Genomic DNA, 22,847 nt, shown 5'->3' with positions numbered 1-22,847 from the left:
CACGGGATGTTTTCAATAAGGACGGGCCGCGGCAAATGAGAACCTGCTGAGGCGCAGAGAGCTCTGGCAGCACGCGGCGTCCCCCTCGGAACGCCACCGGTCCCGCTTGGTTTTGCTGGGTCTGTGTGGGATTCAAAGGGAGCGTGACGCGGAGAGCACGTTTTGCCGGTTTGAGGCTCGCGTCTGTTTACGCCAGCAACAGAACAAGTGCCCGGCGCGTCTGCCAGCATCTTATTCCCATTACCGCTGTCATCTGGTGCTGCTGTGTCACCGTGGCCGAGGGGAAACAGTGATGTGCGCTTTTGGCCCGGCGGCGAGCGCTACGTCATGCAGCGGCGGCTGCCCGTGATTGGCCCCCATTACATAATGGCGAACAGCAGCGACCACAGTGGAACACAGGAACAGGAGAAGAGACTGCGAGGAGACAGAGGAGTCGACTCAGCCACAATAGACAAAGTCCTTTAATGCTTCCGCCCTTTTGGTTCGTTACCCGTAGATAATTTACCAGCAACTGGCCAAACGTAGCATCGATGAGGTTACGAGCTTATAAGCCCCTTCACAATAAAAGCAATGAATGTTTTGCTTACTAAATGAATAAAATGTTTATTCCTACTGTAGCAGCTAAAAAGGTGTGAGACGCACTGAGGTGCTCCTGAAGACCCACTACGTCATTAAACCTTTGCCCGGCAGCAGGCTCCACTAAGAGGCCAACGCTGTGCAGCTCATACTACATGGTGTAATTCAATTAAAGTTGCTGGAGCGCTGTAATTTATATTAATAACCTGTTGGCGAACGTGAAGAAAATAAAGAATGTCTGTCACGACATCTGCGTGTGCGCAGGACGGAGGGAAAAGGAGGAGGAGAAGCCTAAGGCCGAGCACTGGTCTGTAACTGGTAACTGTAGGTGTACAGTGACAGGAAAAGGGGGGGGGGGGGTTGTGTGCTGAAGCAGAGATGGATTTTCTGCCTGAACCACTTTATACACACGTCGTATAGTTTAATTGCTCTGTGAAAAAACTCCTAGATTGGACCAGGACATTAGTAACTGTTGAGGGTCTGGACCTGAGTGCTGCCCCGGCTCTGCTCTGGACACGGTTCAGCCTGTGGTCACGTCGAATGGTAGAAATGGAGCCTGATCAACTAAACACAGACCCCCGTTATGATTAGTTTCAAATTCACGGGAAGACGCTATATGTGTTTTTTGAGATTTGACTGTAAAGATTGGATTTTATGTGATCACATTATTGTACGCCCACATCTGGCCTTCAACATGTGTATAATATGTCTCCCTAGGCTGGAGTTCTTATAAAGTATGTGTGAATAGTCATAACCCTCACACCTTCCTCCCTCCTCCAGAGTGACGCGCGGCCAGGCCACTGCTTTATGTCCTGGCATCACAGGATGATACTGTTTCATGGCTGGTTGGAGCCGATGGGACACTGGGACCAGTGGGCCACGTTACAGGACCATAAAGACGTGAGTCAGCATCCCACAAACAGAATTGAGAGAAAGAACGCTTTGTTATGATGTGGGAGGGACTTTATTCTGGTCGAGGCAGTTTTTTAGTAAATCTGCATTTAGAGAAATGCATGTTATTTATTAAACAGATGCAACAGCCTGACGCAGATTAAATCTGATCTTTTTCTTGGAGGTTTGTGCTTTTTAAAAACAGCTTTATTAAATGTGTTTCTATTTCGTTTTTTTCAGCTTTTGATATTCTCCTTGCGTGAACTACGCAGGCAGACCCACTTACTAGCTGTGTAATTAGCTGCGAGTGTCTGTAAATCACACGCTAATTACATCCAGACTGTAAACGCAGCCTTGAATCAAGCGTGCGGCCCAAGTTCTTGCCTCAAAGACTGATTCTGCGTTTTCTGGGACCTGTGTCTGTCGTGTGAGCGAACGTTGTCCCGCTTCTGCGGGTCATAAAGCAGATACTGTATGCGGGTTTGCATATGGCTCCAAGTCCACGCATGTGTGTGAACGCGTTTTCCCAGCGTGCCGGCGCTGTAATGGTTCTCATCACTTCACACTCGCTGTCAGTCCTCCTGCACACAGCGCTGCAGCCTTTAGGTGACCCAGCCTGGACACTTGGGGGAAACTTACACATAGTTGCCTCACCGAAGGGCAAATATTTAACAGAAGCCAACCTGGACAGCATGAGGCTGCACTAGAACGCGCTGTATTCTTGGGCGAAACATTTGGCAGAAGGTCAAACATTCACACAATGTGATCGGCAGCGAAGGATAAAAGCCCAGATTTTGCAGATAGGCTTTAAATCCTTTCGCTATCTCCTCCCAGTTGAAATGCTTTAGGGGAACGTCTGGTAGTCTGCTTAATGTACGATGACAAACTCATATACACAACGGCAGATTTAGATGTCTTGGCTGAACATCATCTTTTTCTCAACTCTGAGGAACACGTTCAGTGAAAACGTCGCTAAATGCTGTAGAGTAGCGAGAACTGCTTTTATTTTGAAGGATTTTGTGATTTAACCTATTTATTTTGTGTATTTGTCTTCTTTGAGCCAGTCACAAGGCGCCAGTGCAGTAACTAGTAAATGACGCTTTAACGTTGCTGTATTTCTGTAAAATGCACACATACTGTGTGTTTGCATGCAAAGGAAGCACACCTCAACCCCACAGGAAAGCAGCTGCTCTTTTGTCCTAAGAATAATGTTCTGTTTCTCGTGTGCTGTTGATTTATTGATATTTGTCTCCCAGCTGCCAGCTGTACTCTGAGAAGTATATCATATGCAGCCTTGTGCATGCATTACACAGAACAACATTGCTAACGACCTGTAATATGAAGCAGAGCTGTTGTTTCCAGCTCCTCTGTGCCTTTTTTTAGCCTCAAGACTTGGACCGGGTCTGTTGGCTTTCTGGGCTTCACATGATTTTCATTGTTTCATAAACACAGCGTGTAGAAGGAAGACGACGTCACATCAGGGTCTTCTCTACAACCACTCAATCCTCTGTCGCAGTCGGAAGACGGATGCGAGTCGACGGCTTTCCAGCCGTGTGTGGAACGGACGGAGGGTGCGACGGCGGCCTGTTCCAAACACCAGCGACAGTGAAGTGGCCGAGAAACGCTCGGAGGAAACATCCCAACAATCACACACTGCGGCACACTCACTTGCACATGCACTCACGCCGCCCTAGAGGCTGCAGGCAACACCCATTTTCAGACGCACAAACACAGACACGGTTGTGTCGTAAAGCGCGGATACGCACCCACCACCTGCTTTTGTGGGCAAACACTAGTTACATGTGCACATGGTGATAGCACACACGCACACACACGCACACTTCCCTGCAGGACACGCTACGCAGCTCAGGAAACATTAGCAGCAATAGCCAGGAATGCTAATTGAAACAAACAGCTCATGGCTTTTTCATTTCTGAGGTGGGAGCTGGGTGTAATGGAGACTCCCGTGTGTGTGTGTGTGTGTGTGTGTGTGTGTGTGTGTGTGTGTGTGTGTGTGTGTGTGTGTGTGTGTGTGTGTGTGTGTGTGTGTGCGTGCGTGCGTGCGTGCGTGCGTGCGTGCGTGCGTGCGTGCGTGTGCGTGCGTGTGCGTGCGTGCGTGTGCTTCTTAATGCCAGGGATCTGGGAACCATTGTGCACTATTATTGTCCTGCTTTTTCTCCAGTTTTACTTTCAAACACAAAACGAGAGCAAATTGTTCTCCATAAACACACATCAGTGCTGACAGGATCACCGTTTCAGGCCAAAGCAAACCTGATCTCGTCTTCACTTTGCAATTACATGCAAACACACACTGTTCAACTTCAATCAGAATGTGTCTGGAAAGACTTCTCTTAAAGCAAAATACAGATTCAGCCTAGAGTTGCTGCCATGATTCGTTTTTTATGGTATCTACTGTAGAGGCATTTTTTACACAGCAGGTCAAGGGTCAGCTAATGTGTCCTTTGCTGATAAAGTGAGTCTTAATCGTGTTTTGTGTGTTTGGAACCCTCTCACCTGCACCAAAGGCGAAGAAGTAGGTCTGGTTGGGACTCCTGTGCAGCAGGGCCGAGACACGCCGGGCCATTCGCTCATTGCGTTTATAGATGAGCTCCTGGCGAAAGTAGCTGTCAATCTGCAGCGCCGTCGTACGGTCGTGGGCCGGCAGCGAGCTGTTGATGAAGTGAGGAAGCTGAGAGAGAGAGGGAACGCTGGAATTAAAAACACCTCTCACGGAATAATTACGGGACAAGTATGAATCATTGAAAACATCAAACAAGGAGTGAGAACGGGTGTTGAACGCGACTGAGACGGAAAAGAAGGAGAGGACTGAGCGGAGGTGTTGGAGACAGGCTGCCAAACGCGAGCCCAGGAGAGTGTGAGACCTGGCAGCCGCCGGGCGTCGGTGACGTGTGGGTCTGACAGAAAGTGACCACGGCGGCGCTTAATTGCGCGGGTCGGAGCGAGAGCGCGGCGGCGAACGGGCCGAGGCTGACGGAGGAGAGAGAGGCAGCGGCGGGCGAGCGAGTGCACGTGATGTATGAGGCCGACGGTCCCCTGCTGAGGCCTCAGAAGCCTGAATCTGTCGCGATGGCTCCTCTGTACGTGTATGTGTTGACCTGCGCCCATGCAGATAGTGTGCGTTCAACCTGGAACACACGCATGCAGACACGCTGACGCGCAGCAGGGGAGCGGAGCATAAATCTGCTGGGATTTATTGTTCCACGTGTGAACAAGGTGCCGCTCCATCCAGCGTCTGCTGGTGAGTCCTTCCTCTGCACCACGATCTCTCCACACGGGCTGCTGCTGCAGGTGAAAGGTGCTAATTCACACGTGCAGGCGTATTCTTTGCTTTTTATTCCTACCATGCGATGAAGCCGACTGCTGCATGTGAAGCGTGTCTTGAAGGATTATAGTTGAAATGCACAGAAAGCTTCAGGGATTGACCTGTAAAAAGGTCTGTGGCTGTTTAAAGCTACGTGTAGCAGTTTGAGACCATTAGCTGACACTAGTATAACAATCTCTGAGCCAACAGACGTTGCATGGCATTGTGGGTAATGCATGGGTTTCTGTTTTTTTTCTTGTCCAACAATGGCAGGGAATGCACTTTGGCTCTAGACTGGGTCGTCCTGCTCCTTCTTCCTTTAGCATCTTAGCACCAGATTAAATGATGGTGCTTAGAGTTTTGCAGGTGTGTGAGGCCTCTGTGTCTGCTCACCTGCTCACTAAAAGTTCTTCTCCTGCTCAGACGCTGGCACGACGCTGAAAGCGAGACCGATTTCGTTCACCATTGGACGTTAATACACGTATCAGGCCGTGAAGACTGGTGAGGAGCAGCGTGATTGACTCACGGGCGTTTACCAGCTGAAGGAGGGGACCAACCTGCGAGGTGTCATGGTTGAAGATGATGGAGCTCAGGTCTCCACAGTTGTAGTGCGTGATGAGGTCCTCGGTGGTGTAGGAGCCCTGCAGGCTGCCTGCTCGAACGCCCTCGTGCTGCAGCAGCGTTTGGTTCAGAGCGAACAGCACCTGCAGGAAGACGAACAGAGAGAGAGAGAGAGAGAGAGAGAGAGGCGGTGGTGCATCAGTAAACCCTCTGCTCTCTGTTGGAGAGGAATCCACCATGAAGGGGCGAGAACTGAGCACGCAGGGTACAATGGAGCCGTTATGCCGAGGGTTCTGCAACGTTTTCGTTTCTGGCGGTTCAGGATATTTTAATATCCTTTACATTCAGGCTGACTACAGGTAAAAACAGGCCACAAAAGACATGGCAGGACGCCACCGGCTGCGAGGAAAGGGAGAACGAAAGAGAGAGAGAGAGAGCATTGAAAAATAACCCTTCCTTGACTTTCACCGGGGCCAAGGTGCCGTAAATTTACAGCCCCCATTAAAATCAAAAGTAAACCCTCTTTAGGGAGAATTTATAGCTCGCAGCCCCCAGCTAGTCCAGCAGCTCCACAGCTGTCGCAGACACCAGGTGAACCTCCCTGCTCCCTGTTCCCGCCCCCTGCGAGGCCACGGCGCCCCGGACTGGCCGGACTGAGCTGTCCGTCATCCCTCCGCTCTAGAAGGATCCAGAGGTGCCCTCCGTTCCCCGTCTGCGTGGAGCAAGCAGATGTCCCACAGTCCCACACTGCAACCAGCAGCCTTGATTAGAACAATCATATCTTCAAACCACACCAGACTGATCCGCGTCTAAGATCCTAATTACCGCGAAACCCGACTAGAGCTTCGGAAAATACTGCAGGAAGAACGTCAGCGTCCGGGCCCGGCTGATTTGTGGAGCAGCCTAAGGCCGATCCAGCTGCGCAGCTGATTGAGGCTGATGTCAAAAGCCTGGCTTGTAATTTATGTAATTAAGTTATGTTTTTACAATCATAAATGCCAATATTGAGCATTATGGATGTTTCAACTCCAGGTAACCTTCGGACTGGGCTAATCACAGCCCAGCCCTGAGCCCGGCCTCGTGATCCTCCCCGGTCTTGTGAACGTCTCAGTTGTAGTTTGCAGAATGCAAAGAGACAAGCGCCTCAGCATTTCATCCTTTTACTATTCATTTTGGGGGATCGACTTGTCTCCCGTGCGTTCTCTTCGCCACCCTTCCAGCCGTCTCCGTCCTCCTCTCATCTCTCTGCCAGCACTGAATCTGCTGCCCCTCGTTCCAGTCTGGAGGCTATGGTTCATGTATTATTTTTGACGTTTCGTCCACCGCATGTATTTTCGCCCCATTCACTGCCCGCTTGGAATGAATCCCACTGAAACCTGTGCCCACTTTAGCGACTTTAGTGCTTTTCTCAGCTCGTAGCGTTGCTCCAGACTTCACAAACCCAGAGGCCCTCCTGCTGGCTCTCTAATGACACCGTGCCTCCTTTGACTTTTTATATCCCCCTCGTGTGAGTGCGGCCGCGCTGAGGAGCGCGACCCGTGGCTGCCTGAAAACTGGTAGCCAATTTAGCTTGTGCAGATGCTGATCCCGCGCCAGGACGTGTCCACCGCCCGACTCCCTGACCCACAGGGCCGTCTGCCTGTCTGTGAGTGTTTCCAAGAGAAAGGCCAGGTCTGAACGGGCCGGGGCGCGGGCCGGGGTCGGAACCGGCGGGGAAAAAAACACACCTGCCTGGAGTTCTGTGATGCAGCCAGCTCCAGTAGTTTCCCTTCACATGGCCAGATGCACAAGACACAACACGCAGGAGAGCGGGTGCGTTGCAGGAAGGGTGTGTGTGTGTGTGTGTGTGTGTGTGTGTGTGTGTGTGTGTGTGTGTGGTTGGTGGGGTTGTTAAGGGAGCTGTTATTTAAATATTGTCCATCTCCTGGGAAAGGAACATCTCTGTAGCTGTAACCATGGAGCCTGAGTTTGTGCGAGACTGAATAAGAGAGCACGTCAATCACGGCGCAGGCGGACAGGGGAAAAAGTGGCGTGGGGAGGAGAACGCAAATATTCCCTCAGTGTGTGTGCGTGCGTGTGCATACGTGTGTGTGCGTATGTGTGTGCACGCGTGTGTTGACTGACAGAGTGGGTGTTCTCATGCTGAAGTGCTCCACTCGGCTCTTTTACAGCCTTTTGAAAGTAACTTCCACTGGTTCTGATCACCACAAGTTTACTACTGCAGCCCCCTCCCCACCACCACCACCCTCCACCCACCCCATCTAAAACATGCGTGAGAAACTGCCATTGTAATTAAATCAAAGCCTTATAGGAACAAAGCTGGAAGGAGGCGAGAGCACGGACCGTCTTGGAACCTGCGATCTGAGAGCGGCGCTCCAGAAATTCATTAGTGAGCGATGGAAGGAAAACAGAAGGAAGGGGTCGGGCGGGAGTGGGAGCAACATAAAAATATCTGGGAGAAAATGTCATTTACCAGCATGTCTCTGCGCCGAAGCAATTGACCTTGAAGTGCATTAACTCCTGGCTGTTAGCTAACAGAGTTAGCTTGTTTAAGGTTTTAAAGGCCTGAAGCGTGTAATGAATACGTGTCGATGACAAGTCGCTGGAACTGGGAGCGCTCCTGCTTCTCCACAGCATCCTGGATCTGCGTCTGAGTGAGCGATGGGCCGAGATAAAGGGCCGAATGGGGGAACATGCAGACATCATCAACAGCAGCAGCGAAACAACGAGACGCATTCCACCTCTCGTGCAAACGAGCAGCGACGGACAAAAGCACCAGAGGAGGGAGGAGCGGAGGCATGTGGACGACAGAGAGCGGAGCAAAGGAGCTGGACGTGTGGTGTGAAAGAATGGTAGAAGACAAACAAAGCCTTGTTCTCCGTGCATGTGGAGCATGTGCTGCACAGATGCAGGGCCTCCTCCTCCACGGAGCCGCGTGTAGGTGGTGCGTACGGGCCTGGCACCGGGAACCAGTGGAACCAGCAGGTGAGCGGCAGCCTGCTGGTGCGTGCCGGCGTCCGTGCACGCATTTCTGCTCCGCCTCCTGGTGCCGCTGCTTTGCTTTATCGCTTCATTACACTTTAACTACAGAGAATCCGTCTCGGGTTGCAGCGCCGCTCCTTCTCTTATCTCTGGACATTTAATCAGGCCCCGATAAAGAAAACAGCCGCGGCGGTTCCAGGGCGGCGGGTTCCCCTCCGCTGCTCTGCTCTCGTCTCGCTGAGAGCCGCTCGTGTTTCATCAACCTAAAAAGAGCGGAGCAGGACCTCTGACCCGGGACATGCATTGCTGGGCTCCTCTGGGCCGAACCGCCGTCCTCTGTGGGGGGACTGGGTTCACGGCACCCGGGGGTGACGGGACGGGAGGAGCTGAAATAACATCCACGCTGACCCTGTAGAGGAGACGCAAACGGGGCCTCGTCGCCCAGAAGGAGCAGCGACCACATATCTGTCGGTGATGAGGGAGGACTTTGAAAACGCCTCCCGTGGAAAGATGGTGTCACATCAGAGGTGTCTGCACAGTCTCACGCCAATGCTGTTCTCTTATCTCAGTCCTCAAGCTTGTTTTACTCTAGTGGACGGCTCCAACCTGTCAAATGCCTGAAAGGCGTCGTTCACATGTGAACAGTTCCTCAGCCTGTTCCAAACCTTTATGCCTAATGCCGGTGATGCACAAACACTCCCGAACACACGCACGCTAATAATTATAAACACCAGATTCCCATTTGAACCGTATCTGTGTGCTGCACAAGCCGCATATTACAGAAAATGAAAGAGGAGAGATCGGACTTCAGACAGCGCCGCGTTCCTCCTTTGTCTCCGCCGCTCTTTCTTCTCCCACCTCCTCTCTTTCTTCCCTCGCTGCGCCTGGTCTACCTCCCGTCTCAGTTTAGGAAATCCAGGGATTACGGGAAGGACAATCCCAGTTCCAGAGGCCTGCTGCTCTCAGCCTCCACAGAAAGCCTCCCATTCTCCTCCCTGCTTTTTCCTTCCGCTCTGTCGAGGAGTGAGACCCGCATGAAGGGTTGCTATGGTAAAAGTCCTCTAAACATCAAGCCCGTTCTTATCTTTTCTTATCTGCTTCCACACATACACACATGCCTATGTCTACATCTCATCTAGCCCCCAGTGTCAGTGAACTGGCCCAGGCGTCCCAACACTTCTTCACAATTGAAGCCAATGAGGTCGTGGTGACAGCAGCGCCTTTAATCTATATCCACACTGATGTGATGCAAACCCAACGATTCCATGTCAGAGTCGTGTATCTGCACAGATCACTAAACCTTTATCTTCCCAACAACACATAGTCCACCTCCTACATCATGATCGCCACTAATCCTAACACATTTCACAGGCTGCTTCTTTCCAGAGGAAAATCTCTCATTAAATTCCACCGGCTTCATCCAGCTCCCATTATGATGTGTGATGCTATCCAAACCAGATGAGCCGGCTCTTCTTTGCAGCGCGAGAAGGGAGCAGCCATGTCTGCTCCAAGCGCCTCCGCGGCCCCAGACCCCATCGCCCTCGCCCGCGTAGTTGGACTAATGGCTTCAGACCCAATAATTCCCAAAGAGCGACTTGTCCTTTGCAGAGTCCACGTCTGACACACGAGAGCAGCGCAGAAATGTCTGCATGAACATAAAAATGCAGAATGGAGAAAAAACCTGATGCAACCAGTTAGTAGGAGCCAGGTGGACTGTGTGTGTGTGTGTGTGTGTGTGTGTGTGTGTGTGTGTGTGTGTGTGTGTGTGTGTGTGTGTGTGTGTGTGTGTGTGTGTGTGTGTGTGTGTGTGTGTGTGTGATGTCATGCCAAGTCGGGTCAAACTAATCTTTCCTTCAATGAATCACTCTTTGGGTTCAGGTTGGTGTGTGAACCTCAGGTCCACAATGACTTGTTCTTGTTTGCACTGTTTGACAGACAGAATTGATTTCCCTTCAAGCGCGATGGATGCTGCAGGAGACACATTTTCATATGGAAGCCGTGTGACTGAGCCGGTTTGCGTGGAGGACCTGAAGGCGGTGATAGCGACGCGCTGGCGAGGAAGCGGCACGGGAAGAAAAGGGGAGAGAGAGGTGGAAGCGACGCAGCAGGAGACGTAATGTAACAACGCTGTACGTGAGCGTCCAAAGGGCCAGATGTTTACAGTTAAGCAGAGGCAGAGAGGGGAGCGGAGGGAGCGATCACCCCTCACCTCCTCCTCCTCCTCCTCCTCCTCCTCCTCCTCCAGGTCTGGAGCCCAGCTGGCCAGCTCTGTGCTTCACCTTCTCTCTTTCCCAACGTCCGCGTCCCCCATCCCTCCAAAAACAACTCATGTCTCTTCATCTCCCATCAGTTCTCAACCCCTCAATCGTCAGCACCCCCCCCCCTCCCCTTCTCCACCCAGGTTGTGAGTGCTCAATGACAAATCTTTAGATTATACAGTTCAGCAGCATCCCTTCATCTGTCTTCCTCTCCCTCTTCTCTCCATCCGCCTCCGTCACTGATCTCTGTTTATTTAGCTTTCATGTGCTTCCTTCTTCCTGTGCTCCACTCGTACCCGCCCCGCCCCGCTCGCTCCTCTCTCTCTCTCCCCCTGCGTGAGCGTGCGCTTGTAACTCAATGCGCGTCTTTCCATACGTGTCTGTCTGCGCTGCACAGTTTGTCCAAATTGCACGAGGCCCTGGCTGCGTGACAGGCCGGAGCAGCGGGAGGGGGGAGCGCTCCCAGCGTCCTCTCAGCCCCTGCCTTCGGTCACGGCCCGATCGGCTCGATGCTGAAGCTGACCCGCCCTAATCGCAGCAAGGAGCGCGGTTTCATGGCAAATCAGCAGGAGAAAAGTCAGATTTCCTGCAGCCGATGAGCCCGCAGAGACCCAGACAGCGACACAAGGATATCAGGGGGCGAACACACTCAGTCATACAGAATAAAAAGGTTATTTGATTAACGACGGAGTAGGTTTAGCAGAATTTATGTAAATGATGTGTCATTTGTGCAGCTTTATAGTGGAAGCGCACCAAACTGCAACCACTTGACCTCTGGCCTTTTGTTCGCTGGCTCATTTTCCATGAATACTGAGGGAGGATAATAAATTTGACTTCCTACATCAGACGTTGCGTAATTAATAAGACCTTAAGGGGAAAACGTAAGGAAAACGGGGCTCTCGGCCAATAGGCTTCCAGTGTGCCGCTTAATTACCGTGGCTCAGAACCTGTTCATACATCAGGCCCGGAATCGAAGATGAATTCATCATGTTTACGAGCAACCTGTAAATGGCTCTGCCTGCATCATCAGTGCAACCAATCAATGTCAGCGGAAAGAGTCGTGGAAAACATGCATTTGCGTGAGTGCGTAAGCGTGCTGGCTCGTCTTTGTCTGAGGAGATAGAGACGGAGAAAAACAGTATTTATGCGTCTGGGTGTGAGGCGGGGGAGGTGGTGGTGGAGGGGGGGGGGGGGGTGCAGCGTGGAGACGGAGCAAAAACAGGCAAACAAACAGACGAGATCCCTCACAGAAGCTCTAAGCGGGAGGTGGTGGAGGGAAACGACAGCACGTGGGACGGACTCCTCCGCGCGGCTGCCGGTCCGAGGTCCGGTGGGCGCGCGGTGGAGGGGTTTCAGCGGCGCTGGCCTTGACTGGAGGCGCTGGCAGTCACATCACAGGCGGGACGTTTAACTGGCCTCATAAGACTCTCGTTATTTCATAAATCTGCAGTTTAGGCCCCCGGCTCTGTTGATTTGAGTCGGGGCCAAGGCTCCGAGAATGTTTTTACAGTCTCCTTAATTTATTTACTGCTTAGATCCATTTTTGTGCGTGTGCGAGAAGGAGAGAGTGGTAGCAGATGGAGAGTGATCTGCATTAGGTTGATTGAGCTTGTCTTCTGTTCAGTCTTAATTTGGCTGCTTCGTGCAGAACACTTCTATTCGTGCTCTGCACACGCGTGCGACACCAGGAAGCCGGAGATACTGATGTTTCTGCTCAACTCCTGGAGGGAGTTAAATCCGAGCGCGTTCACTCGTCACAAGAATCTGTGACAAATATTTCTACCACCAGTTTTACTTGCTTTGATAAAAAGCCATAATTCAGTTTGAGAGATAAACAAACTACGTGACTGCAAACAGTGTGCTCGTGTTGAATCGACGTGTGTTTTAGCAACTTGTACAGATTTGTTTGTGTGTTTCCTGTGTGTGCGAAGGCCTCGTCAGATTTGTTGGGCCGCGCTGAGGACTTGTGGTCACCGCGAACGGTGGTGGTTTTAAATGGGCCACACTTCATCAAAGCGGCCGCGCGCCGATGGCGGAGCAGTGGAGCAGACAGGGGTGTTGAACCGACGCCTCTTCCGTGGAGGCAGCAGAGAACCTGCTGAGAGGAGACTGGAGCAGGTTAGCAGTTAGCACGGAGGATGCTACGCTAAAGCGGCTAATAAACTCAGGGGCTAAAGTGGGTTTTCTTTTATTTTCAGTTCAAAGCAGTGATTTACTACAAGTTGGGTCTAAACCTTGTGTTGATGTGAATAAGAGCTTTTTTGCGTTGCCTCTGTATATTTATGTGTGTATTGCTGGTGGCACTGTCTAAACATGCAACACTGGTTTATTTCCTAAAGGAAACTCTCCGTTTCCACCCCCCGGCTCCCTGCTGGGACAAAGCCTATCTTAATTAACACTGGGATTTTACTGCATCACTGTCTGAGTTAAGTGGAGCCGCATCCAGCTCTGCTGCGCTCTGTGTGTGTCTGAGTGTTTATGTGTTCTTCTGCATGCATGACTGTGTGCCAGTGACCCAGCCATCAAAATATGGTTACGGGTGAGTAGCTGTGGTTTCAATGGCTCCACGCAGCACGCTTACATCGAGGGGCTCGATGACAGATGCCTTGTGCACGTCACCATCTCAGCCGAACAATGCGAGAGGACGGAGGCCACACAAATAAACACCCGGGAAGCAACACGCAGTCACAAATGAAGGAAGGGAATAAACGCGCATATAAACGAACAACAGGAAGTAGCTCATGAATGCCCCCCCACCCGCCAAAACAAAGCGCTCCCTCTCCTCTCCAGGTCCACCTCAGTGTCTCTCCCTCGCGAGCCTCCACTCTTTCCCTGTCCGAGCCCCCGCCCCCACCTGGTTCATTTCAGGCTAGGCCTGCTGTGGCCATGGCAACGCTCCAAGAAGTTGGGTGAGTCAACAGAACCACAGAGGCCCTTCTCTCAACCTCCATCTCTGGGGGGAGAGGAGAGACGGTGAGGATGACTGGTGGGAAAAAGCCGAAGAAGGATGGAGCAAAGAGAGAGAGAGCACAGACAAAAGTCTGAAAAGTAAATTTAGCTGTGAAGTTCTGTGATCACACCAAACACAGATGGGAGTCACATCGGGTTAAAAGCTCAGTTGCCTCTTTCAGCTATAAAACGAGGCCGAGAAATTCAAACCTTTATTGTTGTGGTGCTGGCTCACGTTGAAGCAACTCGAGCCAACTGAGAACGCTCCAATGAGGCCAAATCATCTACACAGGTGCATGTATGAAAGGAAAAGGCCGAGGCCTGCAAGTGCACGCGATAAATCACGCTGCGTCATGACGGGCCGTGTGGAACCGGGACCGCGGACCCAGATCGCATCGCGTGTCTCCCGTGCTGGGAGCTTTCAACAGCTCCAACGCTCGCAGGGTGCTGGAGAAGGAGCCGTTTGTGCTCTTAGTTGAACACCGAGTCTCAGCTCGTGTTTTATGTCAGCGCTTTTAATATTTAAACAACATCACGAACAGGACATGAATAAGTCCGTCTTTTTTCTTATCTCTGACTTGTCCCGGTCTCTGGGCTTTGACTTGGACTTGAACCAGCTGTTACCTGCTCCTCATTCTGCCCGTGTACCAAGATCCAGATGCAAACATCCCCTAAGGTTCTTCAGGTTTACTGGAGAGGTTCACTTTAATTATTAAAGTAGAATAAGTCAAATTAACACTATATAATAATCATCCCCCTGGTGTGTACGAACATTCCATTCTGGACACTGTTTTCTGTTCTACTGGACTCAGAGCTGCTCCGACTTGAATTCAGCCCAGTTCCCGATCTTCATGCAGAAGCTTCTTTAGGAGCCTGAAGGTCGAGAATCCCTGTGCTCCCACAATCACATCTGCAGATTAGCCTGGGCAGCGGTGGGTGAGGGGGGTGGGGGTAGTTATCTGGCTCCGCTGCCGCCGAGGGTCGGTTAACACTCGCTGCTCCGGACGGGTGGACGGGTGTCAGACTGTCTGTGAGGACGCAGACAGACACGCTGTCTCACACGCACCCGCTGGGACGGGCGACGGAGACACATGTTTATCATTGGGGGGATTGGTCGGATTCCTTTCATGTGAGCGCCGCTGCTCCCTCGCTCCGTCTCCTTCCTCGTCGGCCGCTCGGCCCCGTCTCACCCCTTCCACCTTCTCACAGCGCTTTTTGCGTCTCTCCTGCTAAAGTCGTCCCTTCAGCCTTTGTCTGACTCTGCATCCGTCTCTCCTCCGCTCCCCATCTGCTTTTCATCTGATCCCAAACACACGAGCAGGGAATGCTGGTGGTTACGACCATGATGGAATTAGGTGGGGAGACGCAGTTTTCCAATTGGATTCCTGAGATATATTAATGCTGACTGACTGACGCATATGAGCAGTGTGAAGGTTTCACCCACTGTTTATGCGGCGTTCCCGCACGAGCATAAAGAGCGGGGTGAGTTATAAGGCGTCAGCGGGATGTTTGCCTCCGCACAGATACTTGGCGCATGCGACAGCCGCTCTCGTGCGCTGAGCTGTCAGCCCGTGTTGGGCTTGGCGTCCTCGTTAGCGCGCGGCTCGTATCCCCTTTCAGCGGCGTTGAACTCGCGACCTTTTCCCCCGCAGCGCTTCCAGAGCAGCGAACGCGGAGCCGCGCACTGAGATTCACGTCCCCTGTGAGAGTTACAGGTCGCAGACTGAGCTCGTGGACGTGTTCAAAGTCGACCCGCGCGAATAATTGCGTCCACGTCCGAGCTCCAGCGAGATCATCGTGGGTGAATCAAACGCCAGCTGTGGGAGGAGGAAACCGGGCTTAGGAAAGCACATTTACCTTATGAATAATGTTACCTTAAGTTTCAAATGCATTCCTTCCAAATGAGTCCCCGAAGAACCCACGGCTGATTAAAAGGAATTTATTTGTGTTTCTCTGGGAGAGAAAGTGGAATAGAATTGCCTTTTACGAGAGCCAGATCAGCAGGTCCTCCAGGGTGGGCACAGAAAAGCTGCGCCGCGTCCAGACATCCTTCATCCACCATCGCCGGTGCGCCGACGCCTGCCTGCGCCGGATCCAAAACAAGCACGTTTAAAGACACGGAGGCAAGAAGATTGTTTCAGCCGAGGGGAACGTCCGCCGGTGCGAGGGCCGTGCCCAAAGATTTCCCTCGAACCCTGGCAGCGCCCCATCCGAATACTGCAGCCTGCGCAGAGCGCTGCATCCCAGGTTTGTCCAAGCGATGACAGAATTTTTCCTGGAACATCGTGCGGACAAAGAGACAGACTTTGAATTTTGTAAATGTTGTATTTCTTCATAAAACCTGATAATGGTTTTGGCGAATCCATTCATCTGACCAGCGTTCGGTGCCCTGGGTTCAAGTCTGACTATTCCTCTGATCTATGCAGAATGCATGCGTTCGAGTTCAGATGAGGTGGAACATCTCAGGTCCATCTAATAGCGTGACCTGGATGTCTGAGAATCCCTCCAAACGCATGACTTAGTGTTTCTGTCCTCATCAAAGTGAATGAGAGGCGTTTTACTTTGCGCCTTTGTTTTCGTTCTTCTCTCTCACCAGCGCCGGGTGTATTTTTCCCATCTCTTTCCTCTCCTCGTCATTCGCATCCCCTCCTGCTGTGGTTTCTAGGGCTTCTTCCAGCTTTTGTTTGAGTCAGGGGCCGCTCTGTGTAAACAACAACTGGGCTGAGGTGAGACAGTCAAGTCTGTGTGGTTTTATATGACTTGACCGGTTCGGGCGAAAACAACAGAATAAACATGGATTCTGGCTCAGTCTCTTTCTGTTTTATATTCACTTCGACCAACAAAGGTCAATAAAACCATTTACCGGCTCCTTTGTTGTTCAAAAGTCAAAGAGTAAGTAGTGAAACTGTTTGGTCACACAACATTGCTTCTTTCAATAGCATCATTATAGTTGCTTTATTTTTTGATTACATCTTGAATGAATGACAGATTTTCATCAAAGTAGTTGTGAAAAGAGGTAGAATTGGCTGATGTTTACGAGTGATTGTTTTATTCCAATGACCTAGATAGCCTCTGTCTAAGGCTCCGGTGGCAGCATTCATAAAGAGGAGCTTTGTTTAAAATGCACCGTCTTAGTGTGTGATGTTTAAGTTGTTTTAGTACATTTGGTTTCAGAGGGCGACGGAAGAATGCTTCTCTTTATTCCACATCTGGCAAAACTGCCAAAATAAGGACCGACAGCTCCTTCAGTCAAACTACAATAAGGTGCAAATCTGTCAAGACCGTTGTTGATAGTATGTTGGATTCTGTATTATACATTTATTGGACAACACTTTTCAGCAGCGTATAAATTTCCTTGCGTGAGCGTTTAATCAGCAGCCAGCTGGACACTCATCACATAGTAAAGCAATTCCTCCTGCGATTTCCCCATGATTGAGACTTCACTCGCGTCAGTATAATGAGACCTCAAGAAAAATAGTGAGACGGGGCCGAGACAAACGAGACGGGGTCACACAGACTCCAGCGCCGGCCCGGCTTCGGCCTCCGCCTGCGTTTCAGCCGGTCTGTGCTGCGTGGTCATCTGGGACCTCCCGTCGCTCTCGTTCGTCCTCGTCCGTCTCGTCCCTCGGCGTGTCGTTCATCCATTACCGCATCGCACTAAACACCCGGCTGTTAGCAGGCATTAAAAGGCCATTGGCGCTGCTCTCCAGTGCTTGGGTTGGCCGTCACCAGAGCCGACTACAGAGGCTTCGTCCGGGCCTGGCCGCTCTTCACATCCCCACGTCTCTCCTTCTCGCTCGCTCTCTCTCTCTCTCGCTCGCCCCCCCCTTTTGCATTCTGGCAGGCTGATAAAATAGACTAGTGTTTCCATTTCAGTGCTCGCTAGCTTTTCAAAGACCTAGCGTTTAGCTGTCACCCGTGGCACGCACGCCTGTGGCGTTGACACAATCACCTGAGAGAATCAACAGCAGAGAAATCTATCAGAAACACGGGATTTGTTCGTGCTGATGTGTGGATGTGGCTTGGCTCACAATGCTCCCGGTCCATATTTTTTGTATTAACAGATTCAGTGAAGCTTCGGCGTGACGTAAGATGCTAAGGGCCACATCCGTTAAACACCAGAGGAAAGGAAACAACCGAGTGAGACCTTCCTCACTCGCCAAATGCACTGCTGCAACAAAGTCTGGAACATCAGGCGCAAACGGCCAAAACCCAAAGGCTGCGAACTTCAAGACTGTGGAAAAAGTAATATGCAAACCATTGTCGTTAACAATGAATAAATCTGGTAGTTCAAGAAAAGGCATATAACATTTGGTCCTAAATCATTAACTCTAAATATAAAGGCATATATTAAGGGACGCTGTTGCTACAGCACCCCACAGGCAGGTGGTCTGGCGAGGAGCTGACAGGACATCAGACTGTGTCTACTTAAAGTCGTCTTTGGGGCCAAGTTAAAGTGATGTATCTGACTGGACTCCACTGTATGAGCACAGACTGACGCTCTGCTTCTCTGTCTCCTCCTGTCTGGCTCCAGGAATGTTCACGTCTGCAGAACGTGTCAAACATTAGCAAAGAAATGTTCTGTACTTTGGGGCAGTGTTTGTTCTCTGCTCAACAGCTGATGAGACCACTAACATGTGGAGGAATAGACACACTGGTTTAGCGGCGTGTCCCCACCTACAGGAATCATTAGACCCAGAGCTTTGTGTCTTGTGTCCAACCGGTCGAGGCAGATGGAACCATCCAGCCTGGTTCTGCTGGAGGTTCTGCTGGAGGTTCCGTCCTCGTTAGAGAGGGAGTTTGACCTCTCCACTGTTGCTGTCAAATTGTAATAATTACAGGTTTGCTGCATGTGGGATTTGTTGGGTTTAGTTGTGTGAGGTCTTAAACCTTACTTTGTAAAGTGCCTTGAGATAACTTTGTTGTGATTTGGCGCTATATAAATAAACTTAAATTGAATTGAACTGAATCTAATGTAGTGGGGCTAAGCTAATCAGCTTCACACCTGTAAACACAAAATAAAGTGCACCGCTGTCTGTGGTTTCCACCCAAACTCAGACTGTGGCTGAGATCCTTTAATAAGTACACATTTCCACTCCACTAATTTTCAGCACGATGGAGTATTGGTTAGTGGTTGGAGTGTAATTCATTTGAAACGTGTACGGAACCAAACGCATGCGTAGCGGCGCCCGAAGGCGCCTGTCACAGCGTCCAGCACCTGTTCGCCATTAAAACAGCTTTTACCCCATCAGACCATTTCCCACATAATCCCACATGTGTGATCCGCACAGCACCCACATTCACCTCTGCAGGCCCTCAGGTTGACATGTTTCCCTGCTAATCTGTTTGCACAACTCTGGCGGGACCGCAGGCCGATTACACATTGTCACATGACGCGCGGAGGAAAAACGAGCCACCCACCGTGAGCGCTGTGTTCTCAGCGCCCCCCCCCCACCGCCTCCCCCTTCCTCCCCAGTTTGTGGCTGTAATTAAAGCTGCCCATCATTTGAGCGCTCCCCAAACAACAACCGCACTCCCGCTTAACTCCCCAAAGTAAATGTGCTTTTTCATTTCATTTACGTTCCATAAACTCCGCCATATGTTTAATATTACGTTTAAACTGTTGCTGCGGACGCCAAGCGCGTGTGTGCTTTGGGAAAGGTGCAAGCGCGGCGCTGGAGAAAAACTGCGCCGATGATTGACAGGTGAAATTGACCATGATGTCAAGTGAACGAGGGGAGGAAGAAAAAAAACCCGCAGAAGAGAAACTTCACAGCAGCGTCCTTTTTATGTTACCGTTTTTATTTTGGCACAGACAAACGCGACAAGTGCAGAACGTGAGAGGTTTTCTGAGCTCTGTTGCTTTTTCTCTCTCCGGCACCGAAGGGGCTGATTCGCCCCCCCCCCCTCCCCTCGTTCTGACCGGCACCAGGGCTCGTCGCCTCCTTCTTTCCCACCCCTGCCTTTCGCCACTCGTCCACTCCCCGTAATCCTGCATTTCTTTCTTCTGCTCCTCTCTCGTGGTAAGGATTGACCAGGTCACAGATCAGCAGCGGGCCAGTTGTTTCTTTCATTCTAAGCCCTTTTTGGCCTAAAGGGTCAAAGGTTTGCACGTAAGACGTGTGATTGAGAGCGTCAAGCTTATGAAAATTACTTTTGTGCGTTGCAGCAAATTAAACTGATCATAGTTTGCGAAGACAAACTGACTCATGTCTGTTTTACGAGGATTGGGTTAAACAGCTTTGCAGGGGATGAGGGCCAAGGCATGGGGTCATCCAGGGGGGAAGGATGAGAAATCTGGTTTAAAAGCAGTAACGAATGCCTGAAATCCCGTGAGCTGCTCAGAGAACGTCAGGTTACAGCCAATCTATTGACCAGGGCCTGATGGACTGTGATGAAGGCTCCAGGAGCACGAGGCCGGCTGCCAGTCCAGGTGGTGCGCTGCTGGTCTGGGATCAGTTTGTAAATGCAGGCTGAGACATAGACTGTTGCTAAACTAGGATTCTGTCTGAAAAGCAACCAAAACGCATGTGAATGCATGAATGCATCATGAAATTGTGTGTCCAGGGCTGCAACACACAGGAGGGGGGTCTGAGCTTGTGATGTGAGGATGGAGGTTTGTACAGATGGAAATGTTTCAGCTCTCTGTTTGTGCTGCTCAGTATCTCTCTAATGATCTATCCCAGCGCAACTGTTTGCACTAGTGCAGAGGAACGCTGTGTGCGTGTCCCTTGTTGTGTATTCCTCACTGCTCACTTTCTTTATTGCTCCATCAAAGAGGATCTTTATGATGGAAAGGTGTGTAAAGGTTATCACTGTACTTGAATGCATCAGGGAGATAGACTTTATAGGCTCCCTAATAAAGTTTATGAGGGGAGCCTTGTTTTAAAGAGCCTCCAATGACAGTTTTGTTCTGACTAACTGACTTTGACTGAACAACGTCGTCTTCAGAGTGTTTCTGTCTCCTGCGTTGTTGTTTAAAACAGTCCGAATGTGTAAATGAGGAATATCGGACACATTTTTTTACAAAAACTACAATATTATCATTTCTGTCATTTCATCCTTTTGATTTTAATGGAATTACTCACAGGATCATGTCGATATGCTCATACAGCTAATACAGAAGCCACCTCAGACCTCGGTTCAGTGGGAGGGCACCAACGCTAGGCCACGCCTCTGTTTATGGCTGCTGACCAGCGGCGTGTGAGCCGCGGCCCGGACGCTGAGGTCATCGCGGGCCGCCTGGCTTCCAGCGTGGACCACCAGGTCACATGTTTGGTCCTGTCTCATGACAACGGCGTGTGTTGGTGTGTGTTTTTTACTGTGTTGTGTTTGGAAGCTGCTTGTTGGACGCACACACCATCCTGAAACCAACGACTTGACATCCGCGCTCACATCACGCTGTGGTTGGACGTCAGTTTATTTACAGGTCGCGTCACTGGTCGACACCAGTGTTCCTCCCATAAAGAGCATTAAGAGTTATTCAGCGCAGCTACTGGCTCTGAACTGTGTCAAAGTAATGCTTTAAAGCTGCAAATATTTAAATCCAAGACAACGGAAACCGTCTGGGGGAAGTTGGTTGGCTCAGCAGAATGTGGCCTTTTGACAATGGTGACTCGCGTCCAACTCCCATTACCTAGAGACAGTCGGCATCGGTTTCTTTTAGCCATGACCACAATCATTTCCTGAACTTAACCATGTTGATTTAGTTGCTAAACCAGAGCAAACGTTGAGACATCAAAGAAGCCGGCATTTTGCAGTGGTTGTTTTGCGACACTGATTTTGAAAGGCATTGACAGAGGACAGCACAGATACAGGCTTTTAATTTGGAGGAGTCAGAAATGATCATTATTATTGCACTGAATTAAAACCCAATGTCAGTATTTGTCTCCGTTTTGCTAAACACACACACACACACACACACACACACACACACACACACACACACACACACACACACACAGCGTGTACAATGATACGCGAGACAATCCCAAAAGACAACAACATTCCACAGGGGCTGAGTGGGTCTCAGAGGAAATCAGGCCGTCTCATTCCTGTCTGTGATCAATCAGCCTCTGGCCCAGACAACCTGAGATTAACCTCGCAACAGCAAAACAAGCCTGCGTGCTGTTCGCCGCAGCTTCTCTAGCGATGAGCAAATATTTAATATTAAATGTTTCATTTAATAGAGCATATGTGTGTGGTTGTGTGTCTTTAACACCCTCACGCCGCAGGAAAACACTCAAGCACATTAGGATTTACTGCAATTTCCACTGTAAGAATGACAAAATAATTACAGACACGGCGTAAGAGAGAGTGTGTGTGCGTGCGTGCGTGCGTGCGTGCGTGCGTGCGTGCGTGCGTGCGTGCGTGCGTGCGTGCGTGCGTGCGTGCGTGTGTGTGTGCCTGGCAGCTTTGCTTCTCATTTGAAGAAGCGTGAGGATGGATCCAGTGTTTTCAGGTTTGGAGCCGCCGCAGCGACAGTGTGGTGCAGTCATCACTCGGGTCTCAGGTGCCTCGAGGCAGGACGGACGTGACCTCTGCCTTCGTGGAGACGAAGCAGTGGCTTCATTTAAATACTGAACACATTCAAGCTTTGCGGAGCAAATCCTGCGGCATGGACTTCAAAATGCGTGTTTCCTTAATGACTTGAACTTTCTTTCTGTTGTAGATTTTCCTACCAATTGAACTGGTTTATACTTGTCAGTCGTACGCGGCGGTTTTCTTTTCATTGTCCACATCCAGCTCCTCTGCTTCACTGCAGCTCATTGTCAGCCCGCGTTCTGGCCAGCACATAATTGTCTAAGTGCCTCTGGATGGCAGTGGGCTATTTGGTCATTAAGGGGCTCATTAAGTCATTAGTGCAACAGTGGGACGGCCGTCTCCCTGCTGACTGGACCAGATGATCGGCCCCGTGCATGTTGCCTCACAGTTTTCCGCACATTTGCGCAGGTAATTATAGCTTAGATGTGAAACAACCTCAGATGTCACGCTTAAACGGGGGGAATACATCGCCCGCACACCCCCCGCTTCCCGTTCTCCTCCTCCATCTCTTTTTTCAGGCAGACACAGATACAGGGTCTGAGGAAAAGGGCGGAGACACGAGCGCATGCAGACACAGGATCGCTTCTTTTCCATCAGCCTCCGCGTCCAACACATCCCTTCAAACGCGAACTCGCAGACCCGTCACGAAATGTAAATATTTGGATGTTCATAAGGTTGGATGTTACTTAATTCCTCCCTTTAAAGACGTGCTGTTTAGGTGAACGCGGTCCAAGGAACACAGAGCGAAAGAATTCAGCATGATT

At 50.7% G+C, this 22,847-nt stretch overlaps 1 protein-coding gene and 1 long non-coding RNA gene across 2 annotated transcripts in view; one reads left to right on the top strand and one right to left on the bottom strand.

Moving 5' to 3' along the window:
* Positions 1-4,009, top strand: part of LOC114853293 (uncharacterized) — a 58,705-nt gene extending 54,696 nt beyond the window's left edge. Inside the window, exons 3-4 of the long non-coding RNA XR_003785531.2 lie at positions 1,357-1,476; positions 2,920-4,009. This is a non-coding gene — a long non-coding RNA (uncharacterized LOC114853293). The remainder of the gene's footprint in view (positions 1-1,356; positions 1,477-2,919) is intronic.
* The window catches only part of trabd2b (TraB domain containing 2B), a 36,111-nt gene that overhangs the window by 7,075 nt on the left and 6,189 nt on the right, over positions 1-22,847 (bottom strand). Inside the window, exons 3-4 of the mRNA XM_029146506.3 lie at positions 5,347-5,493; positions 3,982-4,156 (exon numbers count right to left, since the gene is read on the bottom strand). Of these exons, the coding sequence (XP_029002339.1) occupies positions 3,982-4,156; positions 5,347-5,493 (322 nt within the window). The remainder of the gene's footprint in view (positions 1-3,981; positions 4,157-5,346; positions 5,494-22,847) is intronic.

This window comes from Betta splendens, chromosome 4 (assembly GCF_900634795.4).
Source record: "Betta splendens chromosome 4, fBetSpl5.4, whole genome shotgun sequence".
NCBI classification, from domain to species: Eukaryota; Metazoa; Chordata; class Actinopteri; order Anabantiformes; family Osphronemidae; genus Betta; species Betta splendens.
Note: the sequence above shows the minus strand (reverse complement) of the source record. Positions and strands in the feature narration are given on the sequence as shown.